Source organism: Argiope bruennichi, chromosome 1 (assembly GCF_947563725.1).
Source record: "Argiope bruennichi chromosome 1, qqArgBrue1.1, whole genome shotgun sequence".
NCBI classification, from domain to species: domain Eukaryota; kingdom Metazoa; phylum Arthropoda; class Arachnida; order Araneae; family Araneidae; genus Argiope; species Argiope bruennichi.
Genome location: NC_079151.1, coordinates 42,111,901 through 42,137,714, shown reverse-complemented (window position 1 = coordinate 42,137,714; position 25,814 = coordinate 42,111,901). Strand labels below are relative to the sequence as shown.

Below are 25,814 nucleotides of genomic sequence, written 5' to 3'. Positions count from 1 at the left end.
ATCGGGAGAGACGGTTTAATCAAGCATGCTAAGTATTCGCGCAGGCGCAATCGGGCCACGAAGAGAGAGGGAAAACTTTTATTGAGCACGGGGGCACGTGCGAGGGGCTGCAATATAAAATTGCTTCCGACGAACGTTGCCAGCGCTTCCTCATAAATATAAATCGCTAGGTAGTGAGCTCCTCCTGGATACACACCCCTAAGGGGGGTAGACGTAATTCAGAACTTTGAGTTCACTTGTTCGTTTATTGGACCGAGTAAATGTCGCGCCCCTCCCCTGCTTCTGAGAGGGGGCCAAAGGTGAGCCCCTTTTAAGGTAAATCGTTGTTCTGCGATATTATTGAGAATTTCTGAGCGGGGCTATGATGAGGAAAATTCACGGCGTTCTGCTGTGTCTCTGCCTCACGCTCCAGCACTTCACGCGAGCACACCCCAGAGGTAAGGAATATCCTTTTTTTTTACCTTCACGTAATTTTATAATATTTCTAGGTTTTCTTCATGCTTAGTTATTTTTATTTTCCGAAATATACGATGAATCCCGAGTTTTCATAATGCCATCAATTTAAACGCTTTCACAAATAATAATCAGAAGTTCTTTAATATTTAATGAAAAAATATAATTCAAGCTCTAATTTTGGAGGAAAAAAAACATGTTAATTTTAAAATTTAATTTCCTTTGCGCCGAATTTCGTAGCAAAACTGTTGTTAAAAATAATGGAGACGCTTATTATTTCTAGGTTTTCATTAATTAAAATCTTTGATTTCCTATTACCTCAATTATTTATCATGAAATAAAGAAAATGAATATTTTTTTTTTTTAGCATTTCATAATATTTTGAATTCAGATTTGATTTTTAAAATAAATTCCTTCATAACATTTGATAGAAGAGATTTCAAAAAAAAAAAAAAAAAAAAAAAAATGGATATTTATGCTACACATTTCATATTCTAAATTACAAATCTTAGCAGAATAATGATATGAGATGCTTGGTTGTATTTTAATTGTAAAAATAAATATTTTAAAATAATTTTAAAGTTTTATAAGCAATTTTATTTAGAATATGGCATATTCTTTATACTCATGCCTAGTAAATGTCAAAAACAGTATCTATGTTAACGTTTTCTATTTTGATACAAATACGTTTTTTTTAAACCAATATTACTATGTTTAATTTAACTAGTAGAAAAGAAGTTTCAGTTGGTACATATGACAATGATGAGCGGGATCCATACAATTCACGTTTGTCATAACATTCCCAAACTTTTTTTTAATATTATGGCGAATTGTTTAAAACAAAAGAAACTAATAAAAATATAAGAGAATGTGGTAGGAACTTATATAAATGTGTTTGCATTTAAAACAATCTATATTTAAAAATATTTTGTTGGAAAAATTTAAATTATATTTGTAATGGTAATTAATTCAATTCTTTAGTAAAGTCACTGTGCAGAATTAGTATTGTTATACAAAGTACATAATTATTAAATTCTCATTTTTGATTAATTGTGAAAATCCAATGACACTTTATCTAAGAAATTATAGAAATGATAATGGATATTATTAATAATCAAAAATGCATTGTAAAGAAGATAAAATTTTGGTAGAAATTAATTGGATGATTAATTATCAAAGCTAATTGCTTTCATTCTTGCATTTTGTACTCGAAATATATTCTCAGTAAGTTGAATAATGAAATGTATTAAATAATTTAAATTTGTGCATAAAAACTATTATATATTTACTCATGATAATCTGTTTAAATGAAATATAAATCGGACAGATTTTACGATTAAGATAACATTATTTCGCATGTATTTCAGATACCATTTTCATTGTGCACACACATTTTAAAATTCCATGTCAAAAATATATATCTGTTCCATAATTCTTAATTCAAAGTAAGAAATCAGAAATACTGATCAAAGTATAGGTTTTGTGTTTTTTAATTCAATTAATTCAATTTTTTAATTAAATAGGAAAATTACATATTTTTTTTTTCTTGGAATTAGAAAAAATAATATTATTTACATTTATCTTTGTATAACAATAAGCCTTGAAAATGACGTGAAATGAAATTTCAAAATTTGCATGATAAAAGTGACTTGATAACTTACCTTCTCCATTAATAATAAAGATGAATGTGCGTGTATGCGCGTTGACGCTCAGCAGATCAGACCGTTTGACTTAGAGTTATGAAATTTGGCCCATATATACTTTGGAAGTTTGAAACGTGCACCTCAGAGCGATGTTAAAAAAAATGAGTTTTAATTAGTCATTTCCTAATCATTAGTCAGAAGTTTCTCTATTTTAAGGTGCGATAAATTAAGAAAATTTTAAGATATTTAAAATAAATTTTTACATCATTTCACAATTTCAAACGATATCTTATTAATAGAACCAACATAAAGACGAGCAACTGTTTTCGGAATTTGGAAGATTCAAAAATATTTTTCACATGATTTCCAAAAATATATATCATTATTGCCCTGAAATGAAAATTGTTTTCATTGTTTCATGAAATATTTACTCGCCTCAGTGTCTTCCAGTATCGGAAGGTAAAAAAAGTAGACTCATGTTTAATATCTATGTAGTTTAGAAGACAAATAAAAAGTGAAGTTTCAGTTTTATGAAACTGAGAAGATAGATGAATTACAGTTTTACATTTGAATTTGCCAATAGAAAGGTCGCACAGTATATAATTTAAATAACACAAATTTAACATCTGGCAGTTTGGCAAAATCATGAAGTAATGTCTACATCACTTAACTGAAAAAAAAGTATTCCCAACGAAGCCAGTGGCGACTATACTAAAATAAAATGTAAAAACAGGTTTATAATTCATCCTATTAAGAATACCAACAAGCTCTTTGTATATTTATTAGTTGCAGTGAACGATCCATGGAGAGTTACTAATACTGCACTTATTAAATAACTATCTGTTGTCTAATGAACTCATTTTTTTATTTATTGTGCCACGATAAAATTGTATTACTACTTTTAATATATTGGAAATTGTTTTTCATCCTTTGCCTGTATTAAACTTTCATGACTTCAAAGAACACGTAAAAAGTGTAAAATGAAATGTACTTAAGCGACTAATTAAATATACTTACGCCTTAAATTTCTTACATTGAAGAAGTAAATTTATTAATATGAAACGCTAATTATTTTATAGTCCTTATGATATTTAATGTTTTTTTTCTACAAAATAATAAAATTTTATGTGGAAAAAATCTAAAATAATCTATTTGTTTTCTTCCAGCTGATTTAGAGCCGGAATTTGTCGGTGAACCCACTAATGTGACGGTTACCGAAGGCTCAACTGCACTTTTAACGTGTGTTGTGGAAAATTTGGGATTTTATAGAGTAAGTGGTTCTACTTATCATTCTTACCCAATCATAAAATTTTTCATCGTTATTTTCCTAATGGAAATTTATATATTACAATGTTTTCTTTTAATTAAATATTCGTTTGAAAATGATTCCCAATCTGGAACTACCAAATAAGTGAATGTATAGCCAATTATCTGTTTAAAGTAGGACGACGGAGATCTTTAAAACCTGGAATAAAATCTACAGCTACAAGAAATTCGGATGAATTTTTTCTCATGAATAAAACATGAATTATCTTCAGAATATGGAATAATAAATTTATTTTATCTCCTGAACAAAATTAAAATCATTGTAACTGCAGTTAAATATATCGAAATCCAATTATTGAAATGAAATATTGAATTTACAATCACTCACATTAGTTACTGGATTTCGTTACCGATAATTTGATAATAGAACATTTTAACAAATTAACAGTATTAAATTACAAACTTTAAAATTCAGATGTTTCTGAAGTTCGGAGTGGGGTTAACAGCTCAAAAGCTGTCTTCGTTGTTTAATCTAGATTCTCAATTAAGAAACCTCTTCCGAAACAGTCTTTATATTGCTTTAAAAGAAGGCATTTTTGAAACAAAATTGAATTAAATTACATATTTTTTTAATTAATTATGTATAATTTTTTTTAATTTTTAAATGTTAAGGAATACTGCAGAAAATTAATTTCACTCAAAGTAAAACAATCTAGAAAAAACATGAGAATTTCGATTGTTAAAATAATTAAATAATGTGATTCTTTAACAAGTACTTCTGTTCATTTATTACTTTTCATTGGGCATGGAATTTCTCCGGATTTCTTTTAATAGTTCGACATTTTTTTTAAAAAAAATCCATATATATTGTATCTAAATATCCTTAGATTTATAGAAGCAAATTATTTATTTCGAATTTCAAGTCATTTATTTCTATAAAAAAATATTTTTTCGGACTAATTTTGTAATTTCGTAATTAGTATATACTAGTTGTAATTATCTCATCTGTAGACAAAAATTTCATAGATCATTGATAACTGGAGAAGTAGTGTCCATCCTTCACTGAACATAACTAATTTACTACACTAATTGTTCAATAAAAATTATTGTTATATTTTTTGAAACTCGTAATTCTAAAGCTAGTTTCACATACAATGAAACCAAAATATATAAACAATGTTAAACAATCCTATAAACTAAGAAAAAAAAGGTTTTAGTATAAGCACTAATTAATTAATATAAGCACTAATTAGTTAGATTAAAAGAGTACAAAACTCAGAAAATATTCAATATTTCCACATATTCGTGCAGACAATATAATCTGTATAATGAACAATTTGATTCTTTTTGAGAATATCAAGAAATCTGATTTATAACATTCAAGAAATGTGTGAGCTTTTTTTAGCTACTACTTATAAGCGCTGTCTGCACACCTTCACCCCCCGCCTCCCGAAAGCAGAAAATTCAAGATTTTTAATTAAGTCTTGTTAATCATCTATGAGATTGCGAAAAAAGCAACATAAGAAGATATTAAATAACCATACATTTTTATAAAGGAAAAAAAAAAGGCATCATAATTTTTAAAAGAAATAAAGATATAATTTTCATATAACAAATTATTGCTAGAATGCTTTTTTTAATTCTCTTTAAAGAAAAATTACAGATATGCCCATGAGTTATGAAAATCATTTCTCCCAAAAATCTGACAAAAAGCATTTTTTGACATCTAATAACATAATTCAAAATCAACTAAACAGCACAATTAAATTAAAATGATTTATATACAGATTTACAACGCCATTGCATAATGCCAATCAATGCATTGAATAAATAGGTCAAAGCTATTAAAAGTAAATCACCAATTAACAGAAAGGATAATCTCCTCACTTTCTTTTTCATTTCATATTTAAGCTTAATCAAGAAAAAAAGACTCTCTTATCTTGATAATATTACTTTTTTTTTTTGCTTATTTAGAAATGACTTTTGCATCTATATTAAGTATCATTTGAAAATCTATCTCTATATAAGTGTGTGTGTGTGTGTTTTATAAAACATACATAAGGTATTTCAAGTAACTTTTTGCAAACGATGTTTAAATCGAAAATTTGGTAAAACACAAAGAAGACCCCTGATAAAATATAAAATTAAAATTCTTTGTCCTTAAGATTCCAATTTGAATTTTTTTAAATGATTAAAAGAAATTGAAATAAATAAATTTAAATTATTTTCAATTTTTTAATAAATTGAAAACTAAATACATAGATGGAGTACACGCTTATTACAATTCATCTCCACAATTTATCAAAACATGTTTTCTAAAAATGCATTTTTCTGTAAAAAATCAAGACACATTTCAAAAACAGAATCGAAGACGAGCTTTTAAAAACCGTTTTCTTTGGAAGAATGACCATTCTGTTACATTTGGGTTTGTACGCTTCAATATTTCGCTAGCATTTCTTTTATTTTATACATGGTCTGGTCATGATTCTTTTTTCATTTATTCTTAAAAAAACTATTTTGTTTTCAAACGCATTGCTCCTGCACTAACATCCACAAACATCTGCCTTAAAATGGAAACTATTTATTCAGATAAATACGGAATATAGATTCTGCCAAATATTCAAACTATTTCCCGGAATATTTCTTCCTTTCAACAATATTGTATCTGATTCGGAAGACCTATTTTGAAAGAAGGGATTCCAACAAAAACATCCCGATTGCCCAGCTAAAACGGATTTCGTGGTTTTTCTTATTTCCTTTCTTTCTTTTGCGCTTTAGCGGTTTGGGTGCTTTATTTTGGTATCGGACGGGAATTAAATGTCATGGATGATGAACGATCTTCGCTTTATTGATTTCCAAATTTTCAAGACAAATGCGTGCGATTTCTCTCCTGGTGAGTGCTAGAAATTGGCGTATCGGAAAATTTAATTAGGTTCTAGATGAATTATTTTGGATATATTTTGTTTTATGTGCGGTTTTATGAGAAAATATAATGCAGTCACTCAAGAGTGTATTGATGAGATGCTGTGCTTTTATACAGATATAAAGAACAGATGCGTTCTTCAATCGATATACAAACAGATATAAAACAAAATATATATTTGATTCAGAAGATAATACTATGATAGAGATTTTTTTTACTTTGTGCTTTTTCGGCGTAATGGGAAAAAGATAACATTTGACATTCAAGTATATAAAGGCTGATTTATAAATTGTTTATGTTATGAAAAATATATGAAAATTTGGCATTTATCTAAAAAGGATTTTTAAAAAATCGCATTCTGATGATTTTAAATATATTTTAAGTATAATTTCATTAATAAAATATAGACTATAATAAGCACTTTATATTACTAACAATAGCATATTTTTAATAATTAATTTCGAATGTTAGATTTGGGTCATTTTCTAATCTGAAAGAGGCTTCTATAACGAGGTTTCAATTAATTCTAACAACAGTTTGTAAAGGAAAAAATGACAAATATGCATTTTAAAATAAGTTATGATCAGTTTATACTTTAATAAGTGGGGAAGTACCCAGGAAATTCAGTTAGACAAGGATTCAAAAAATTACATTTATATTTAAACGATTATGATCAATAAGAAAGTTCCTTAACACATTTCTATGCTCTCGAAATCATTATAAATAAAGTATATGTATTATGAATATCAAAATTCATATAGGAAAAAATACAGCTAACAAAAAAACTCTGCAAATTTTCAGTGCATTATTTGCTATTTTTTTTAAATAAGAAAATATAGTGAATATGAATTAATTTTCAGCTTAGTGTATATACATTTTCTTCAAATTCGTTTCCAAAATTAGTCCGGAAGTCTTTTTATTTTATCATGATAATTTATATTTTTTATGAATTGATATGTTGTCAAACATAATATTCTAAAAATTTTATATATTTCGAAATAAATTAAAATAATGATACATTCAGATTTTTCATTATTTTTTTAACTTTATATAAATTCACGAAATGTTTTTTTTTACTTGGTTCATGCTATACTTTCCACTCCGTACCATATTAATTTATAGTAAATGTTACCATTTCTATTTACTGCTGAAAAATTCCTTCAAATTGTCTCTAACGAAAACTTACAAACTTAAAGATTATTTACCAGTTCTTACTTGATAATATCAAAATGCGAGACTTAACATTCTTTAAAACCTATTTATTTCTCTTTTAAAATAAGCTATCAGAAGTATGATATAGCTAAGAAATAGCTCTGAAAATATTAACCATGTACTTTGTAAGATACTAATTAGTGATTTTAAAAAGTAATTGTAGATCATGAAATGTAATAATACTATTAGCACCAAAAATAAATATTGAAATTTTTTTTAATGTATTCTAATTTGATTTTACATTTTCTGACACATTGGTCACATTGAATATGCAAAATTCTTAAATATCAACAATATGCATAATTATTTTAATTGTATTTCAAGAAAAGTTTGTTGTTATCCCGTATCATTTATTTTAAGGCCAACTGAAATAGATTTTATGTAAGAAAACTTTTTCAATAAATATATTGGGAAATTTGGAAACGAGATTATCATTTTTAGTGTGTTTCTATTTATTACTAAGAACACTAGACCATTTAAAATAGTTGAAGCTTGTTTTAAGAATTTTATGAAACAATTGATACTTGAGAAAAGCATATATGTATTCCAAAGGGAAATTTCAACCACGCTTTATCCACAGCGAATGAATTTCAAAAATGTAAGCAAAAAGCTAAACACGTTTTTCTTCAGTAGTTTCTCACGTTTCATACAGCCTATTAAATTCCAAAATATAAGTAAATAAGTAAAACCATTTTTCATGTACTGTTCTCGAATAAGAAACTTTCAATGACGATGGAAAGTTGAAAAGCGTCTGTTAATTAAATATATGCATACCCTCATATTTATTATTATAAATAAATCCCAGAAATTTATATATTTCCTTTTCTCCGTTTAAGGGATATAAGTCTGTTTCCAATATCTAATTAATGAATATCAATAAAATGACTTAATATTGGTTACTTTTTAAAGAAATGCTTACATATAATTAAAACTCATATGCACTATTGTATTTACTTAAATCTCAATAATAAATCTTTTCGGTGAACACATTCTTATTATTAGTAGTAAGCCATATAAAATACTAATTCTGCTTAGAAATGCTATCTCAGAAGTTGATACTAAATTTCTTGTATATTTTCTAAAGAAATATTTCGATCTTTTTATAAAACACACATGTTACGCAAGAGAGAAGAATTTAGAAAGATAATTTTAAAGACAAAATCGTTTATATATATTTATATTGTTTTTTAGCGATTGACATTATATACACGTTTTTATTTGTTGTTTCAAATCGCAAAACTGTGCTTAATCTAGAATAATACCAAAAACACATTTCAGCTGCATTACCATAGGACCAATACCAAAGTATTGATTCTTTGAATCCACGTGTTGTTACCAGCAAGAATTTCCAATTTGATTCTAAATCTTACTCCAAAAGAGCGTAAGGATGATCATATTAAAAGCAAATAATATAAAAACTTATTCTCTACTTAATCCAGATACTGGTCACTGTCCAACTCTCTTAAGAGCAGAAATCTACAAGAAAATATTATAACAGTTGAAAATATTATAACAGAAAATATTATAACAGAACAATATTATAACAATATTATAACAGTATATTATAACAGAAAATATTATAACAAGAAAATATTATAACCCTAACTGATGCATATGCAACAGTTAGCGCCAACTGAATGTTCATTCAATGCCATGTTAGTGCACTAAATGTTTATTAAATGAATATGCAACAATCTGTTAAGATTTAATACCTTATCTCTTAAATTAAAAAAAAATGTTACTGAAAGTCTCTAAAGGTTAATAAATTATAAGAAATAGGAACTAATAAACTAGTATAATAGTTTTTAAACATTGCCAGAAATTAAATCAACTTCTCAAAATTATTAGAATATATGCTCTTATTTCGTCTAAAAATAGACAAAACCTTGTAATTAATTTTAAATATAGGTAAATATTATTAATTAGTAGATTCTTTCATTTGATAACGTATCTAACTATGATAACTTTGAAAATAATAGAGATATCATCTTAAATTTCATTTATTTCTGATTTAAAAGAAATCAATTTCTGATATTCATGCCAAATCTTTCAATAAGCCAAAAATCAAAGAAAATTACTATAAAATATATATTACCTATTATTTTTTGAAACTTTGCATGGGAATCAGCATTCCAAAAAGCAGTTTTGCTTTACAAAATATAATAACATGGGATTAAGTAAATCTGCATTTACTTCTCTTAATAATTCTCATCAATCACATTCAATCCTGTAAACATATAATTATTCACAATCATTATCATAAATGTTAGAGATAATAATTTTTTTTAAAGAATAAATAAAATTTTCCTCATAAAGATATTGTAAGAATAAAACATCTCTGAAAATAAAGCAATTTGTCAGCAGAAAAATGCATGAAAATAGTTTAAAAATTGTAAAATAGATTTAATTAGGCATTTCCAAAGATATTTTCAGATGTTTACTGAATAGAAATTTTAGATATATTTCTTCCTTACAGGTAGCTTGGATTCGAGTAGAGAGCCAGACTATTTTAAGCATCCACACCCACATCATTACTCGCAACTATCGCATTACTTTAGATCACAAGAACCGCCAGAACTGGAATCTTGCTATTGCAAGTGTGGAAGAGTCTGACAGAGGACAGTATATGTGTCAGATAAATACTGTGCCTATGAAGAAGAGAATTACGTATCTTGAAGTTTTGGGTATGTTACTGTGTTATTAGCTTATGTGATATTATATTCAAGGAAATTACAGTCATTGGACGATATATATGTGCACCATTTCTCTAATATGTGAGGAAAATTTCATTTTTTTAGAAAAGTTATAATTTAAATCTTTAATTATCAAAATATTTATTTTTTTGAAATAAATTTTTATTTACTTTTTTGTGATTGTTCATTTTGATTTATTTGACGAGTAAGAAATGATAAAGTATTAGAATTGAAAAATAATTCATTTCAAGGCAAGATATTTTTCAGCATATACAAAAATAGAGTTGTGTTATATGTTGATATGCAGAGTCTCCAGTTTCTGATTTTTGTACAAATGAAAACATGAAAAAATGGACATCAGGAAGAAGGACTAATGACAAAAGTACATAAATTGAAACTTTTCAGCTTCTGAAAAAAAAATATTGGAATGGGTCTTCTATGTTCCAGACACTAACTGAAATTGAGATAATTACAGGCATAACATTAGATGCCGTGAAAAAGTGGCAACTGTTTTCCTGTAGGCAAAATGATTAGCAACTGTAGAAAAATTTCATAGATTTTAAAACTTGATTTTGATTTTTAATGCAATAAGTAAGCCAAAAATATAAATTATGCAACAGTTTCGTCTATCGTAATATTATTTGAAATAGCATTAAAAAGAATATGTTTTAAAGAGCATTTCACCATAATATTTAGTAAATAATTTGAAGTAAATTTACAAAATTAAATTATTACATACCCCAATTAAATATGATAAAAAAATTATTTATTATTTTTCGGCATAATAATATATTGTCACTTTTTTAATTCTCGAAAGTTCATGATTTTATCTGATACTCTCTTGAGCCTGGAATATATTTATGGTGTGAAGGGATAGTTATTTACTTAAAAAAGAGTTTTTGATTTTTAAAAGAAGATGGAAAAGATTCGTAAGCTCTTATCTACCTAACATCAGCATTTCAAGTGAATACCAATCTAAAAAGACTGAATATGGTAATGGAATATACTGGTAAATATAAAGCGACCAAAAAGAAAGTTTTTGCCAGAGGATATAGAAAGAACTTTTATTGCAATTTGAGATGAAATGCGATTGGATTTAACATTCCTTAAGCTGATAGATTAAATTGCTCCTGAAAAATACTAAATGAAATTGCAAAATTGGCTAGAGGAAGTTCAGAAATTCATTTCAAGACTTCTAAATTAAATAAAAAAAACTTTACTTTTCCTCTTCCAACAATTTTCTAATGTAATTTAAAGTTTTCATTTGTTTTCCTGTGACTCCTTCAATTAAAATTCAATAATTTATTTTTAAACTTTAAAGTGTCTTAATTGTCAAAAATATATAATAAATAATTTAGTAAGATTTATTGTCTTTCATTGAAGAAATTATTCAGCAAATAAGAGTAGTAAAAATTTTTTAATGAGAAGATACAGTAAAGTTGTAAAAATGTACATTCTGAATAGATGTACTGAGCACAAAAATTCTGAGTTACAAACAAACAATGTTTCATAAATGATTTCGATATTGGAAATTAAAGAGATTTTATTTCATTTTATAGAATCAACTGATTGAAGAACCATGATTAAACTGCGCAAAATAATGGTGATAGTTTAAAGTATTATTTTAAAAGCTAGTTGAAAAATTGTAACATACGTCATGGCCTTTCAAAATGTTCAGTCTGGAAAAAAAACATATTCCCATCGAAAATAAATATTTTTAAAATTAGATCAAATTCTGTAAACCAATATTTTTTAAAGAAGTTAAAGAGATGGGGATGAGAAATATTTTGAAGAACCTAGTAGCGGGTACCCCAACAATATATGTTAAGTGTGAGTCGAGATAGACCAATTCTTTATCAGAGAAAATTGTGTCAGAGATAAAATGAAAAAGGGGTTAATGTTGCTCACTTTTCAGAAAGCAGCCATTTATAGTATAATCATTACCCTTTGAATTAATAAAAGGTGTTCATATTGACATCCAGTGGTCTACATTATTGTAGCATTACCATGACTCCCCGTTACATCGAAAATTGTCAAGTCTATGAATCTCCTGTGATATATACAGAAAATCTCGCAGTAGCAATAGCAGCCATTGCTATTAACGGACGATAGATAACTAGTTTGTCCGAGAAGTTGGATGAATTTGTCCATCACCGTGGCAAACATGTTTCGAAGCTGGCAGTCACATCACTGAACACATCTTTAGCTGTTGAAGGTCCTATATCCTTTAAATACATTACTTAGAATTTGTCTTTCTGTTTTTAAAATTCTGCTTTTTATGTGTTTTTCAATTTCTTTCTTTATATAGTTAAACATACACAGATTAACGCAAATAAATGTTTGGCATATATTTTAGTATTAATAAGAAGGCAAAATATGTCAATAGTAATACGTGTTTCTATTTCTAAACTAATATAGAGTTAATAATATGTTATTAGGAAAAAGGGCCTGTTGTTTCAAACATCAATATTTTATCTGGTGGGCACATTTGCATGATACCGACAATGTAATTAATCTATAGTTGTAATTAATATATGTATGTAATCTATAGTAATTAATCTATAGTATAAAATTTTAAAATTCGGCTTGAATTAAAAATAAACGATTGGCGAAAATATGAAGAGCAATGCATTTGTTAACAAGAATTCCTATATAAAAATATTGCCGGCAATCTAGTACCTGAAATAAATAATTTGAATGCATGCACTATTAAGAATTTAATTTTAAATTTACAGATCACAGTGCTAGCCAAAATTCTTTGAAAGACTTTTTACAATAAAACGGCTATTTCTTATCCTTGTGCTGTCAATATTGTAGATTATTATTTTTAATACATTCGTGTTTAACTTAATCGAATTATTTGATCATAGTTGGGAAAATTTTATTTACCTAAATCGTAATATAGAAATAATGATTCTGTATTTTACTTTTTTGTTCAAGTACATTGAAATCCTTTCACTTTCTTGGCATCATCATGAAACAATTTTTAAAAATTGCTTTGTCACGCAATGATTGCTTTGTATTGGCTTTAGGGCGTTACCTGATTAATAAAAGTTAATGCAGTACTTTAAAAATAACTATATTTAATTTCATATAGGTTTATATTGACATTGCCTACAAATGTGCATATGCAACAAGAATATATATATATTTAATATTCTGCTGCTTATCATATTTATAAAATATCCAAAAATTATTAAAAAAATAAAACATTTTCCCAGCAGATCGTCTCAATAAATTCATTCTACTTTGAAAATCTTCTTTTTTTTTAACTTTTATTATCACAGCTTCATGCTGAAAATATAAAGACACTTTCAACAATTTGCAGAACTATCTCAGCAAATATTCTTTCCAGAAACTAAAATACATGACATGTATAATTTGTCTTCCTTTCCCCACATAAAATCCATCTAACTTTCCCTCTCAACTTAATTGCAAGCACTTCCTCGTTTTTTTTTCCCTCGATACGCTTTCTAAGATTAGACTTTACCCTCAAACATCTAACAAGAACTCTCTCTCTCGAAACAAATCCAAGCTCTTCGATATCTGCAGAGCAAATACCAATAAACGGCGCATTTCCACGTATATATGGGCGAAACAACTGCAATGCATCAACATCGTCTGTGTTTCCAAAGAGCACCAAAACAAGATAGAAAACATTTCGAAATAAATCGGATGACCGTTTAAAGTTGTTTCTGGAAAGCGAATGAGCAAATAGTGCATGTGTGTAGAGATGTACCTGGTAAAGGGGATTTTCTTTCGCAACTCAAGCAGAATTCCCTCTCGCATTCCTTACTTATTTGGGAGAATAAAGTGAGCAAAAATGGTCCCAAATAGTTTAAAAGAAAATAAGGAATAACAACAACGTAGAAAGTTAAGAATCAGCTATATATAATTTTCAAAAAATGAAAAGTTTATATTTTAAGTTTAATAAGAATATCGACATTTGAAGTACAATTTTTGGATTTGAAAAGAATAATAAAATAATGCCAAATATCAAAATCTAATAAGCTCTATCCAAAAAAAAAAAATGCTAGTTACGCTCAAGAAGATATTTATAAATTTCATTAGAGTTTAAAAAATTGCAAACATGAAGATATAGACTTTAGAAGACGGACTGTTGAATGTATCAATTAAATCTTAAGATTTAAATAGTTTTCATAAATAAAAAAAAGGTTTAAAATTTGAAAATATAAGGGAGATCTTTTAATGGTTGTGCAGTGATATTTTGAATGAATTTAAAGCATGTTATTTTCTGATACACTGCGCAGTTCTGAATATTTGTGGGACTTATTTTCTTCAAGTCCAAAATCGATTTTCATTATTTAATAAGTAATTAAAAATAGTTTATTTAAATATGAAATAATATAAAATGTTTTATTGAATTTAACTAAGCATTTGCTGTTTTTCTATTTAGTAAGTTAAATAAAAATTGTAATTACATCTCTTGTTATTTGCTCTTATGTCTCTTGATTGGCTTTCATTCATGTTTTTATTGTAATTGCACTAATAGGTAAGATAATAGATTAAAAAATTGTGTGGACATGTGTTTGGGGAGGATCGATGATTGGGATTCTAATCTCCAAATTTTTCGAGAAACAACCTTCACACAGAAAAGTTAGGTAACGCTTACATTGTGCAAATGCCAGTTAGGGTAAAAAGCAATAAATATCGTTTAAACTATATTTTATATAATTATTGCATAATGATCACCATTAATTTAAAAAAAAACATTTCTTGCACTGTCTGCTCACTAACTGTGTATAATATGTCAGAAAAGAAAAATTAACTTTTATTTTTTAGTTAATTGTTCTGCTCTTCGATGGAGTTTAGTGCAAAACTTTTATGACCTTGTACCCATAATTGAATATTTTTCACTTTATATAGAAAGCATCAGAAAGAGGCGTTAATGCTCATACCCTGCTATATGAAATATCATTCTCTCTGGCGAGAATTGCCATGGAATACAACTACTTTGAAATTTGAGAAACGGTGTGCAATCATTTTTATGGAAGTGTACTTCATTTGATCTAATTTTTTTCAAATGATTCTCGAAATCATTTAGTTATTTTTATAAGAAGGATAAATTGTGCATTTTACAATGATTTGAAGTTTATATTCATCCGATTAGATTATATGAAGTGAATTTGTGAAAAAATGCGAAAAATAACTGAACATTTCACTTAAAAGTATTTTTAAATTTTGGAATATTACTAAGCTTTTGCTTCGCATTTGTGCTAATGCACCAGAATGCCAAATTTGATTTAAATGCATAAAATAATCTAGGCTTGCATAGCGGCAATAATAAGGTGCATATAAAATTAACATTGGAAGATAGAGCAAGAGTTAATGCGTTTTAGAAAGGACTCGCATGTTACACGTATACCAGTAGCGATTGACAGAATGACCATAAGATTTCCATCGGGCACAATGACTTTTGTAGATAATGCTTTTAATGACTTTCTATAGAAAGAAATCCATATATCCCAAATCTAATGCTCATAGTGGCCAATAAAACCAATCCATGGCATTCTAACCTGTATTTGCTATAAGTAACATCCAGGATCTTCCGGCCTTCTTAAGCTGAGGCTTCATCTTATTGAATTCATATTCTTGCACAGACAGTTGAAAATCACCGAATGTTCCAGCAACGTATCCTGCAGAAAGACGACGTTCAAGTGAAAAATTAGAATGTCTGGGCTTATCATATAATTGTGTGAAATGCCAGCCTAGTTATTAATTATTGTGTATAATGCCAGCCTAATTAGCTTTCATGTATGATGTAGACGAACACTAAATTCATCTAGAAATACATGTAGCTTTAATTTCGTTCAAATATATCAGAGGCATCTGGTATGCAAAGGAAATAAAAATTCATATCGAAACAACTATGTAGCGACAGAAACATTAAATGCTCTTGTTGACTGGAGAATCCTAATATATGCATTTGCATGCAGGATCATTCCTATATTCATATTTTCGGTTTTACTTATGGAAATACATGATAGAAGAAGTGCATTGGCATATTTATGAACCTTGATATCATAATTTCATATTTTGAAGATTCTCTCTGTGGGTATATTTAGAATAAAGAATGCATATTTAGAATAAAGAATGCATATTTAGAATAAAGAATGTGCTGTGGTAAATCAGAATCATTATCAATGGTCAATAATTTTATTCTGAAACATATTTGTCATACCAAAACACATACTACTTAATGATGTAAAGAAATGCTTTTTCATGCCTAATAGCTGTGCTAAAAAAAGCTTTATCTGGACAATTAGTCATCAGACAAACTTTAATATCTTATGAAATTGAAAACTCTTTCCTTAAAATTCGATTTTATAGATGACTGCTAAAGCAATAAATAAGCAAAAAAACTTTTGTTCCAAATTGGAATTATGTTATATATAGCTCTTATATTCTATTCTTTTCTGATATTGTATGCTAAAGAATGCAGGATTAAAAAAATATATACTTAAAAATTTCTTAGTCTTAAAACTTTATGATTTGTTTTGAATAAAAGTGAATATCAGTTAATGTTTAGTTTTTTAAGTCAGGTCTTTTACTTATTGTTAAAAAGGCTTTCACATTTTCTTTCTTTTCGGAAATTTCAAAAAGCAGTAAATCAAATCGCATTTTTTTAATAGATTACAACCATTATAAGAACAAAATGTCAATATTGTTATACTTTAAAGTAAAGAATCTTAAATAATAGTACAGTAAAATTAAGTAATAACATTGCATATTTTATAAAACGATTAATAGTTGGATCATTTAAACTATTTATCGCTTTTCGGCCAATACTAAATAATAATACCCAATAATCCTTCGCAATAATAATAATACCCAATAATCAGATTACTAATGATAATAATTTCCACGAGTAAAAGTACGAAACTAAAATAATAACAACAAATAATCACTCCTTCTATTAGATTCTCGAACTCATTCTTAATATCATTCTCTCTTTGTAAGAATTTAATAATACATAAATGCATCATGTATAAATGCCTGTCTACTGAATTGAATTTTGTGCCCAGAAAATACTGAGAAGTATAAGACCTTATAAATTCGGATTAAATTCCATTGGGAGCTTATAAGATATATGTTTAATATCGGAATAGAATATAGGTCATGTGAAAAATATCAGGAGATAAAATCTTTAAACCTTATCAAAGCGTTTTATAATCTTTTGAAAATGTGTTATATAACTAATACGCACACTATGGTAAAATATGATGTTTAAGTTCAGAATCTTTCCATTTTGACATTCAACAAACTTTATATCTAAAGAAAATTGAAAGCATATGGTATATATTGTATTCAGAACATACTTACTTTATACGAAATACTTTTTTACATGCATACTATATTTCTTTCTTTCTTTTTTTTTTTTTTTGCATATATTTTTATTCTGCTTGAGGGGTACAATTCAGAGCAGTTTCTTTCAGTTTTAATACCGAAAAATTATGGTTGTATTTTACGATAAAAACATTTTGTAGATTGATGAATTCATTTAAAGCATCAAGTTGATGAATTTCGCAAACAATTATATGCCAAGAACAATGCATTTAAAATGTTAAAAAAAAGTGTGAAGAATTAACAGAAAACAAGCAAGAGTTTTATCATTTTAATAAGTCATCATTCCAAATAAAATTTGTAATGAAGTTTACTGCAAGATTAAATTAATAAAGAAGCTGCAACTTATGTATCTTTAAAATAAAATTCCCAGGAGAACAAGAATTAAGACGTATGCATAACATGGTGAAATAATAATTTCTAAAGTGGTGCAATTCTTGAGTAAAGAATCAAAATCTCAAGTAAGAAATGCAATGAAAAATATCAGAAATGCCTTAAAAGTGAAAAATATCAGAAAAGCCTTAAATTATCTTTTCATATATCGGAGTTATGTCGCAACATATAATTTATTTCTTATTTCTTAGATTGATGTTTAGGTCTTTTTATGTCACTGTTTTTGGAAAACAATCTTTATATACTGTGTTTTCCATAGCCAATAGTTGATATAACTAACCTAAGTTTATGAGAACAGCCAGCTAGTTAGTGCCTATTCCATTGTACACCTGTTCGAGAGATTGGTAGCATAGTATCGTGGAAGATGACAAATGTCCTGATAACATCATCCGCGTATTGCCCTGTATTTTATTTATCCGTCGCTAGTTAAATTGTAGATAACGATTTCAGCAAGCGCTGGCTATTCATCTTAAATGCTCTGAGACTGGTTTCTGTGCCTATAAAAATTTGTATTTTAGCTTTGATTCAGAAATCAAATCGTGCTTTTAAATTTGACCCTACTTGCGTTCAACTAATATTATTTATTGAAACATCTGTATTTAGGTACAATCTACTTATATAATTCATCTTAAAGTTTAATTTATTAACCCTTAACTGGGGAGGTGAAATTTTAGGACTTAACTGGGGAGGTGCTGTCTACGAGACCGCATTTCATTTATACTCAAATTAAAATTTCTAATGAATGCATTAGTTTGAAAAACTTCCAATATATTTTGCAGATATTTTTCTTGATATATAGATATGTTTTAGAAGTTTTCTAAACTATATTATCATTGAAAAAATTAAATGCGTTGGAACATACATTTTCTTGTCAACTTGAGCAAAATGCAATGCATGTTGAAAGCAAATTTGCAGCATACAAAGTGCAACATTCCGTTCCTTCTCTATGTCCGCAAACACCATTTATCTAATTTTTTTGTCCTACAATAGAATTATTTTATAAAAAGCATAAATATCAAAAAAAGATTTTTTTATCACATAAGAAAACATTGTTGAGTACAAGGAATTTGCTAAAAATACCATTATTAATGTTATCGGTGAACACAATATTGTACTAGTATAAATATATATATAATTACTATTTTTTATGTTTCTTTTTTTATTTATATAAAGGTTTTATTTTGGTTTTAATCAATAGCATAATTCAACCACAAATTATTAAACTCGTCACAAATTTTTGTTAGTTAGTAACCAAGACTATATACTTGGTAACACCATTTCACCACCTCAACACAATAGCCATTGATATTGTTTTTTACTATCCATATATGAACAAAGAAAAGAATGCAAGAGATTACTTAATATTCATTTGTAAAATGCAAAAAGTAAAATGTTCTCTATTTCATAGTAATATATTGTCGATTTAATTCTAAATATCGCGTTTAATCTTACATAAGATTTACTTTATAGCTTAATTTCATTACATTGTTACATCTCTAAGCGCTTCGTCATTATTTCCAGAAATAGCGACACTTTCCTCACAAACGCACAATTAAATATAATAAATATAGCTTCTGAGTAATTCTCATTCAAAATGACAATTAATGAAGCAAGTAGCAATTTCCTATCTTTTCCAGTTGAAAATTAAATCTTCGCATTTCGTAAATATCCCATTCAAGATATTACCATGATTTGAGAAAATTTCTTAGTGATAAATAATCTCCATTTCCTTTTTGGAAGATAATCTAGTAAAAGCCGAGACAATTTCCTTGATTTCATAATTAATATTTGTTTCCCTTCGCGTAAAATATTAGGTAATATACTTAAACTGTAATGAAAATTCTTGGTGCAAATAATTTGGAGTATTATATTATATGAAATACTTTATTTTACTATCATTAAATAATTAAAAAGTCAAACTCTGTTTGACTAATTAAAGTGCTTGAAGGGAATTTTAAGCCATAAAATAAAATAAATATTTAATTAGTTCTTAATCTAATTACAGTGGAATTTTCAAAAATATTAATTTTAGATATTAAATATTCATGTTGATAAATTGATACATTGCAAACTGAAAAGAGGGAATAATGAACGCACGAATATTAATAAATGTAGATTTTACTCGAGAGAAGTTTGTAAGTGCATACTGTTGATAATCGGTTTATTCCTTTCATTTATTTAAGAATATTTAATTGTATTCATTTTTCTCATCAACCTGTTTTGTTTTTATTTGATTTATTTCTTTATTGGTGGAGATTAACATTAAAATAGATGAATTCAGACACAAGCAACATTCGTGTTAATATCCATGTAGTATATACGGGATTCTATGAAATAGTATTTTTATAGTAGTAGTTTAAATGTGGATGCTATAAAGATAATAAAAATTTAGAAATATTTCTCAAAATTATTAAAAAAGATTGAAATCCTAAAATCATTTTCTGTAATAATAATGTTAAAATAAATTGAGTTAAAGGCAATGGAAAATCTAGTAGAATTTTTAGCTTATTAATATCACGCTTTGCATCTTTTTTAACGCCAATGAAATGTATTGCCCGTAAATGTTATTAGAATGTACATTTTATTATGAAAAAATAGATATTGATTAAATTATAGGAAATAAAAAAAATCATTTGCATTAGAAATCAGATAAAATCTGATAATATTTACATAAATCATAAACCATTGAGTGGTCCTTCGAGTAAATTAGAAGTTATCACGATTTTTTTCTTTATAGTCTCTCTAACTTTTTGTTCAAAACTTTAACGAGCATTACAAATATATTTAATAACATATTAATTTACGGAAATATATATATTTGAATTTTTCTTCTATGTACGTATTCAAACAAAATTAACGAGAGTGTCTGATTTTGAACTACCACAATGTTTTTTTTTCGATCACTGTCATTAGTAGCGACAGCCATTATTCTTAATTTGTTCAAATAAGTTTATTTCTCAATTAAAAGAGTCCGTAAGATGCATAATTGCTCCACTAATGATTCAGAAAATAAGCATCCTGGAGTAATGAGCTGGTGCATTCGGAATTTTTTTTGGATTCAATCTAATGATGATTTCTTACAAATTTTAACTTCTCTTTCTCGCTATTTTGTATGTATCGTGTATCATTCGTTCTAGTCAAATGATATATGGTTTAATTGTTAGTTCCATCTCTATGTTTTGCTCCATAACTTGAAACATTCATAGACAAATAAGAACGAATAATCTCAAAGTAATGCATGCATGTAAAGAATAAATTTGAAAATTTCCTTTAATTGATCCCTGATTATACATATTTAATTGCTGTAACGTATATCAAATAAATAGCAATTTTAGAAAGATTCCATTTTTTTTATAAAAAAATAAACTTTGCAATGGAATAGAATAAATAGTGCTCACGAGTATTTGATAAAATTTATTTTTCCTCCAAAATTGTGTTTGCATTTTTCTCAAAAAATAAATCATTATCTAAGATATTTATAATTAGTTATGGTTATTTTTTTATTTCCAATAGGAAACACACACATAGCGCGAATGTTGAAAGCAAATATTTATTCATGCATATCAAAAGTGGAATTAGTCCTGTTGTTTGTTGAATAATTTTCAATTCGCACTTGTAGGTATTTTGGCTTAATAACACTTCAAAATAAAAAATAATTACACCCCAAAATGGTTTAATTTAATCCAATTTATACATATTATCATGAATAATTTTTCTGTTGATTCCAACTTTGAAGAAAGAATATTTTGTTTGATTTGTATACTTCATTTTTAACTGTAAATGGTACAGATGATATGATAGAATTTACAAGTTTTATATGTAGTCAGTTATAAATGTAAGTATTAAGTACACAAGTATAATAATCGTACATTTTAATGCTTATATCTACACCTAAAATACAATAAATTTTTACGTTTAATTTTATTAGCCATTTCAAAAGATTACATATTAAGAGATATGTGTTTACAAAATATAAATGATTTTTTGCATAACAACATATTTTTCTATTATTTGAAATTAAAATTTATCAAATAAATATCATCACTCTTCTCTCCTATCTTTCGTTTTCGTTAAAAATGAGATATAGCTAGGTAGTCGAAATGTATTGGTAAAGCGAATATTGAAGTTAATTTAAATAACCATTTAATGATTCAAGCTTCATAACAATAGATTATTTTCATACAAATATATAATATATAATACTTACAAATATATAATATATGCATTTTTTATTTTGAATTTTGAATTTTAATTAATCATAAACTCCCTTTCAACTCCTTATATGGTTTCATAATTCTTTGAAATTGACAGTTTTTATCGAAAGTTTTGATTTCAAAAATATTGATTTCAAGAAAAAGTTGTATCTGATTTTATTCAAATTAATTGAGTAAAACAAGATTTTCTTTTAAATATTTTCTTGCCTTTTCTTATGATATTTCCTTAGTTCTATCAGTTTCCATCCAAATTTACCAAAAAGTAGATTCTTCGAATTTGTCACCCTTAATTCTTTTACGAATCTGCATCAGATCTATCTAATTTTGTTGAATATTTTTTCTTATATTTTGTACACATTTTTCTTTATTTTTATTTTAGGGGAATATGATTGCTTTTGTTTTCGGTATCCTTAGGGGTGAACAAATATTTCTTAATTAATATACTAGTACTATGGTGAATTAGGTGAAAAATGTAGGCATCATATTTGCAAATGTCCTTTTTTGATGAGCATTATTCACTATATATATTGTTTTCATTATATATATATATATATGTATAAAGATAGAGATATATATGTCATTTGAGTTCTGAGTCAAACTCCAAAATTACGGTCAGAGTCAACTATTAATATAAAATTGATATTTAAATATAAGAAATTGGTTAAAGTGCGATATCATATATCAGCAAAATTAGGAATTAATATCCATTCTTTGAAATGAAATAGATTAATGAAAAAAGTCAAATGAAGCATCATCCATTTAGAACAAAACTGCAAAGTGTACATAGGAAACGAGGCATTGTATTGGCGTTCATTTGTTTGAAACTTTTAAACCTGTAACAGCAAAGATATGCTATATGCTTCTCAAAATTCAAGAGCTGGACTATTTGAACATATTTGATAATTTTTTGTACCATCCAATCCCTCACAGACCAGTAGTAAGAGTTGAAACCTTTCTTATAACTACGTTACTTAAATTCATAATACAGCTTGCATTCCCATGCAGTATCTTCTACTAATTTTTTATTGGTAGATGAAATGCACGCGCCATGACTTGTGTAGCTCAATAATTCTGTAAATGGGTGATAGAAAATTCAAGATGCAGGTGCACTGTGGGTTGGAATTTCCAATAATGGGACTCTTCTAACCTGAATTTCAATTAGCAATTGCAGCCCAGAATCGCTTTGTTACAGTAAGAGAAATAGTTAATCTTTTGAGAGTACATACGATGTTTTTTCTCATTTTTTTTTTTTTTGAAAACACAGATTTGAAACTGAGATTAAACAAATAAACGCTTAACTTTGATTTTTTTTTTAAAATTCCTGCTTGTACAAGAGGTGTTTTCTTCTGAATTGATTCGATTCTTCATCATCGCAATAATTTGTTTCAATACCATGCATTCATTTTTTACATCAAGACAATATTATATGAATTAAAGCTGCAAAATCGAATTTTGCGTTTGATTATTTTGTATGAGAAAAATTAAACTGAAATTTATTTTTAGGGAGTTTTCTGCGTTATTATTATTAAAATGTAATAAGAAAATTGTGTTAGGAGTAAGTTACATATACTTTATTTAAATTATAGTAACATTTCGATTACTTCATTTCAGTAACAGATTTATACATCTCAATCATCGATTCATCAGCGTAGTTTGGACCACAAAATGGGTTACCAACAAAAAATATGTAATGTGTCTTTAAAAGTGTCATATCAAATGCTTTGAAAAATTATTTTAACAACTGTTTTGTAGTTTTCAATTCTTTTAACTTTAAGAAATGAACTTTTTCTCCCTCTTCTTGTGATAAACGATTCAGCGCACGATTGTTTGTTTCGCTGCCTTTTTTTTACCGACTAACTCATTCGGAGGTAGATTTAAGGATGGACAGTCTCATTTACAGACGGAAATGAGTCCGAATCCAGAGTAATGAAAGATCATCCTCTGTTGCAATGCATCAGCAATGAAGAGTCGCTCCAATGAGTTCGGCTAGCGCATCTATAGTGGTGAATTATCGGAGGATTCGGCCACCGGAAACGCACCTGCGGTCCGAGCTGAAGTTGGCGTTTTTGCAACAGACATTGTAGTTTCAAAAAAACCGCGCAACTTTTTTTTCTGGTGGAATTTTCTTCTGCGGAGTTGTAGAAAGTAGATTTCTTTTTCAAGTAAAAAGAGCAGGGAGAGAGATAGTTTTGGAAACCTGCAATCTATGAAATCGTACTATTTGATTTAAAGTAGATTTTTTCTTGCTTGCAAGATATATTTGAAGAAACTTTTTTGGCAACTTCACTTATTTTTATACACTTTTATATACATTGAAAAAAATAAATGTTTATATTATTTAAATTACGTTAATATTAGAACAATCATCAAAATAACGTCAAAGCTTAAATTAAATTCCTAAAATGAATTCTGTAGAATGAATTCTTTTTTTTTGTAATAGCACATAATTTAAATTTCTTGTTTGAATATGTTTTATATATTTATATGTTTTATAATAATTTATTTTACTTCTTATTTATTATCACTGAATATTCTATTTTATGTTATCAATAGCATAATATAATTTTAAATGACAATGGATTTGAAGTTAATTATTTTACTTATCTGGCAGCAATATCGTGCTAGATTTAAAACCGCTTGAATTGAAATCGGTAGAATTGTATTTATCTGGAATTTTTTTATGTTGAATTGGTGAAGTAAAGATATAAAAATCTATTTTAGTCCAACTGTTGGTGCATAGATGGCAAATCAACTACTGTTATACACATCATATTTCAGACTTCTATTGTCAAAATATTTAGTATAAGAACCTAATAGAATTTTGGGATAACTTATCTTGCTTTTACACAAAATCCACAAAATTAAAATTAATTATTTTTGTGCCTTGATAATGCTTTTAATTTAATTGCAGTTTTCGGTTTACAAATTTTTCAATTTAATGCAAATATCAAACGTATCATCATATGCAAAAGAGTTAATCATGAGTTTCCCAAACCTAATTCTTTACAAAACCTAGATTATTGTACAAGATAAACAAAGTTACTGTAAAAGTCTAAAATTTCGATTTTCTGCTCTGGAAAATTCATTTCCATCCTTCAAGAAAATTTTAAATTTGTCTACAAGTTATATAGAATACTCAAATAGTTTTTCTTTAAGAATTACTCCTTTATTCAAGAGAGAAATATTACAATAAAAAAAAAATTGTTTAATGCGTGTTCATTTTGAAAGAAATTTATTTGGAAACTGATGTTATTTTTTTCAAAAGATAAAACAAAGAGAAATTAAAAATTGAATGATACATCTTGCCACTATGAAGTTAACGAAGAAGACTTTCTGAAGCATATATCGATTCAAAATTCATTTTATTTCGCACATAATTCTTATTCATCTTGATTTACGTATCCTTAAAAACGGTATAAATATATATTTAATAGAAATTAATATATATTCTTAAAATGCAACGAGTGTTCTAATATAAGTTTATTTTATTTCATTTATTATTACTTAATTTGGAAATTTTTCAAATGTAAGCATTTCATATGCTTGACAAATAAGGATTATAAAATCAGTAATAATCTTCATAACCAAATAATTTTTCGAAGATCGGACACATATACAAAAATTTTGAAATCATTATTTCGATAGTTGCAAT

At 26.9% G+C, this 25,814-nt stretch overlaps 1 protein-coding gene across 1 annotated transcript in view; it reads left to right on the top strand.

The window, feature by feature from the left end:
* Window positions 1-364: 364 nt before the first annotated feature.
* Window positions 365-25,814, top strand: part of LOC129972493 (lachesin-like) — a 69,983-nt gene continuing 44,533 nt past the window's right edge. Inside the window, exons 1-3 of the mRNA XM_056086642.1 lie at window positions 365-437; window positions 3,263-3,366; window positions 9,974-10,181. Coding sequence (XP_055942617.1) covers window positions 365-437; window positions 3,263-3,366; window positions 9,974-10,181 — 385 coding nt within the window. The remainder of the gene's footprint in view (window positions 438-3,262; window positions 3,367-9,973; window positions 10,182-25,814) is intronic.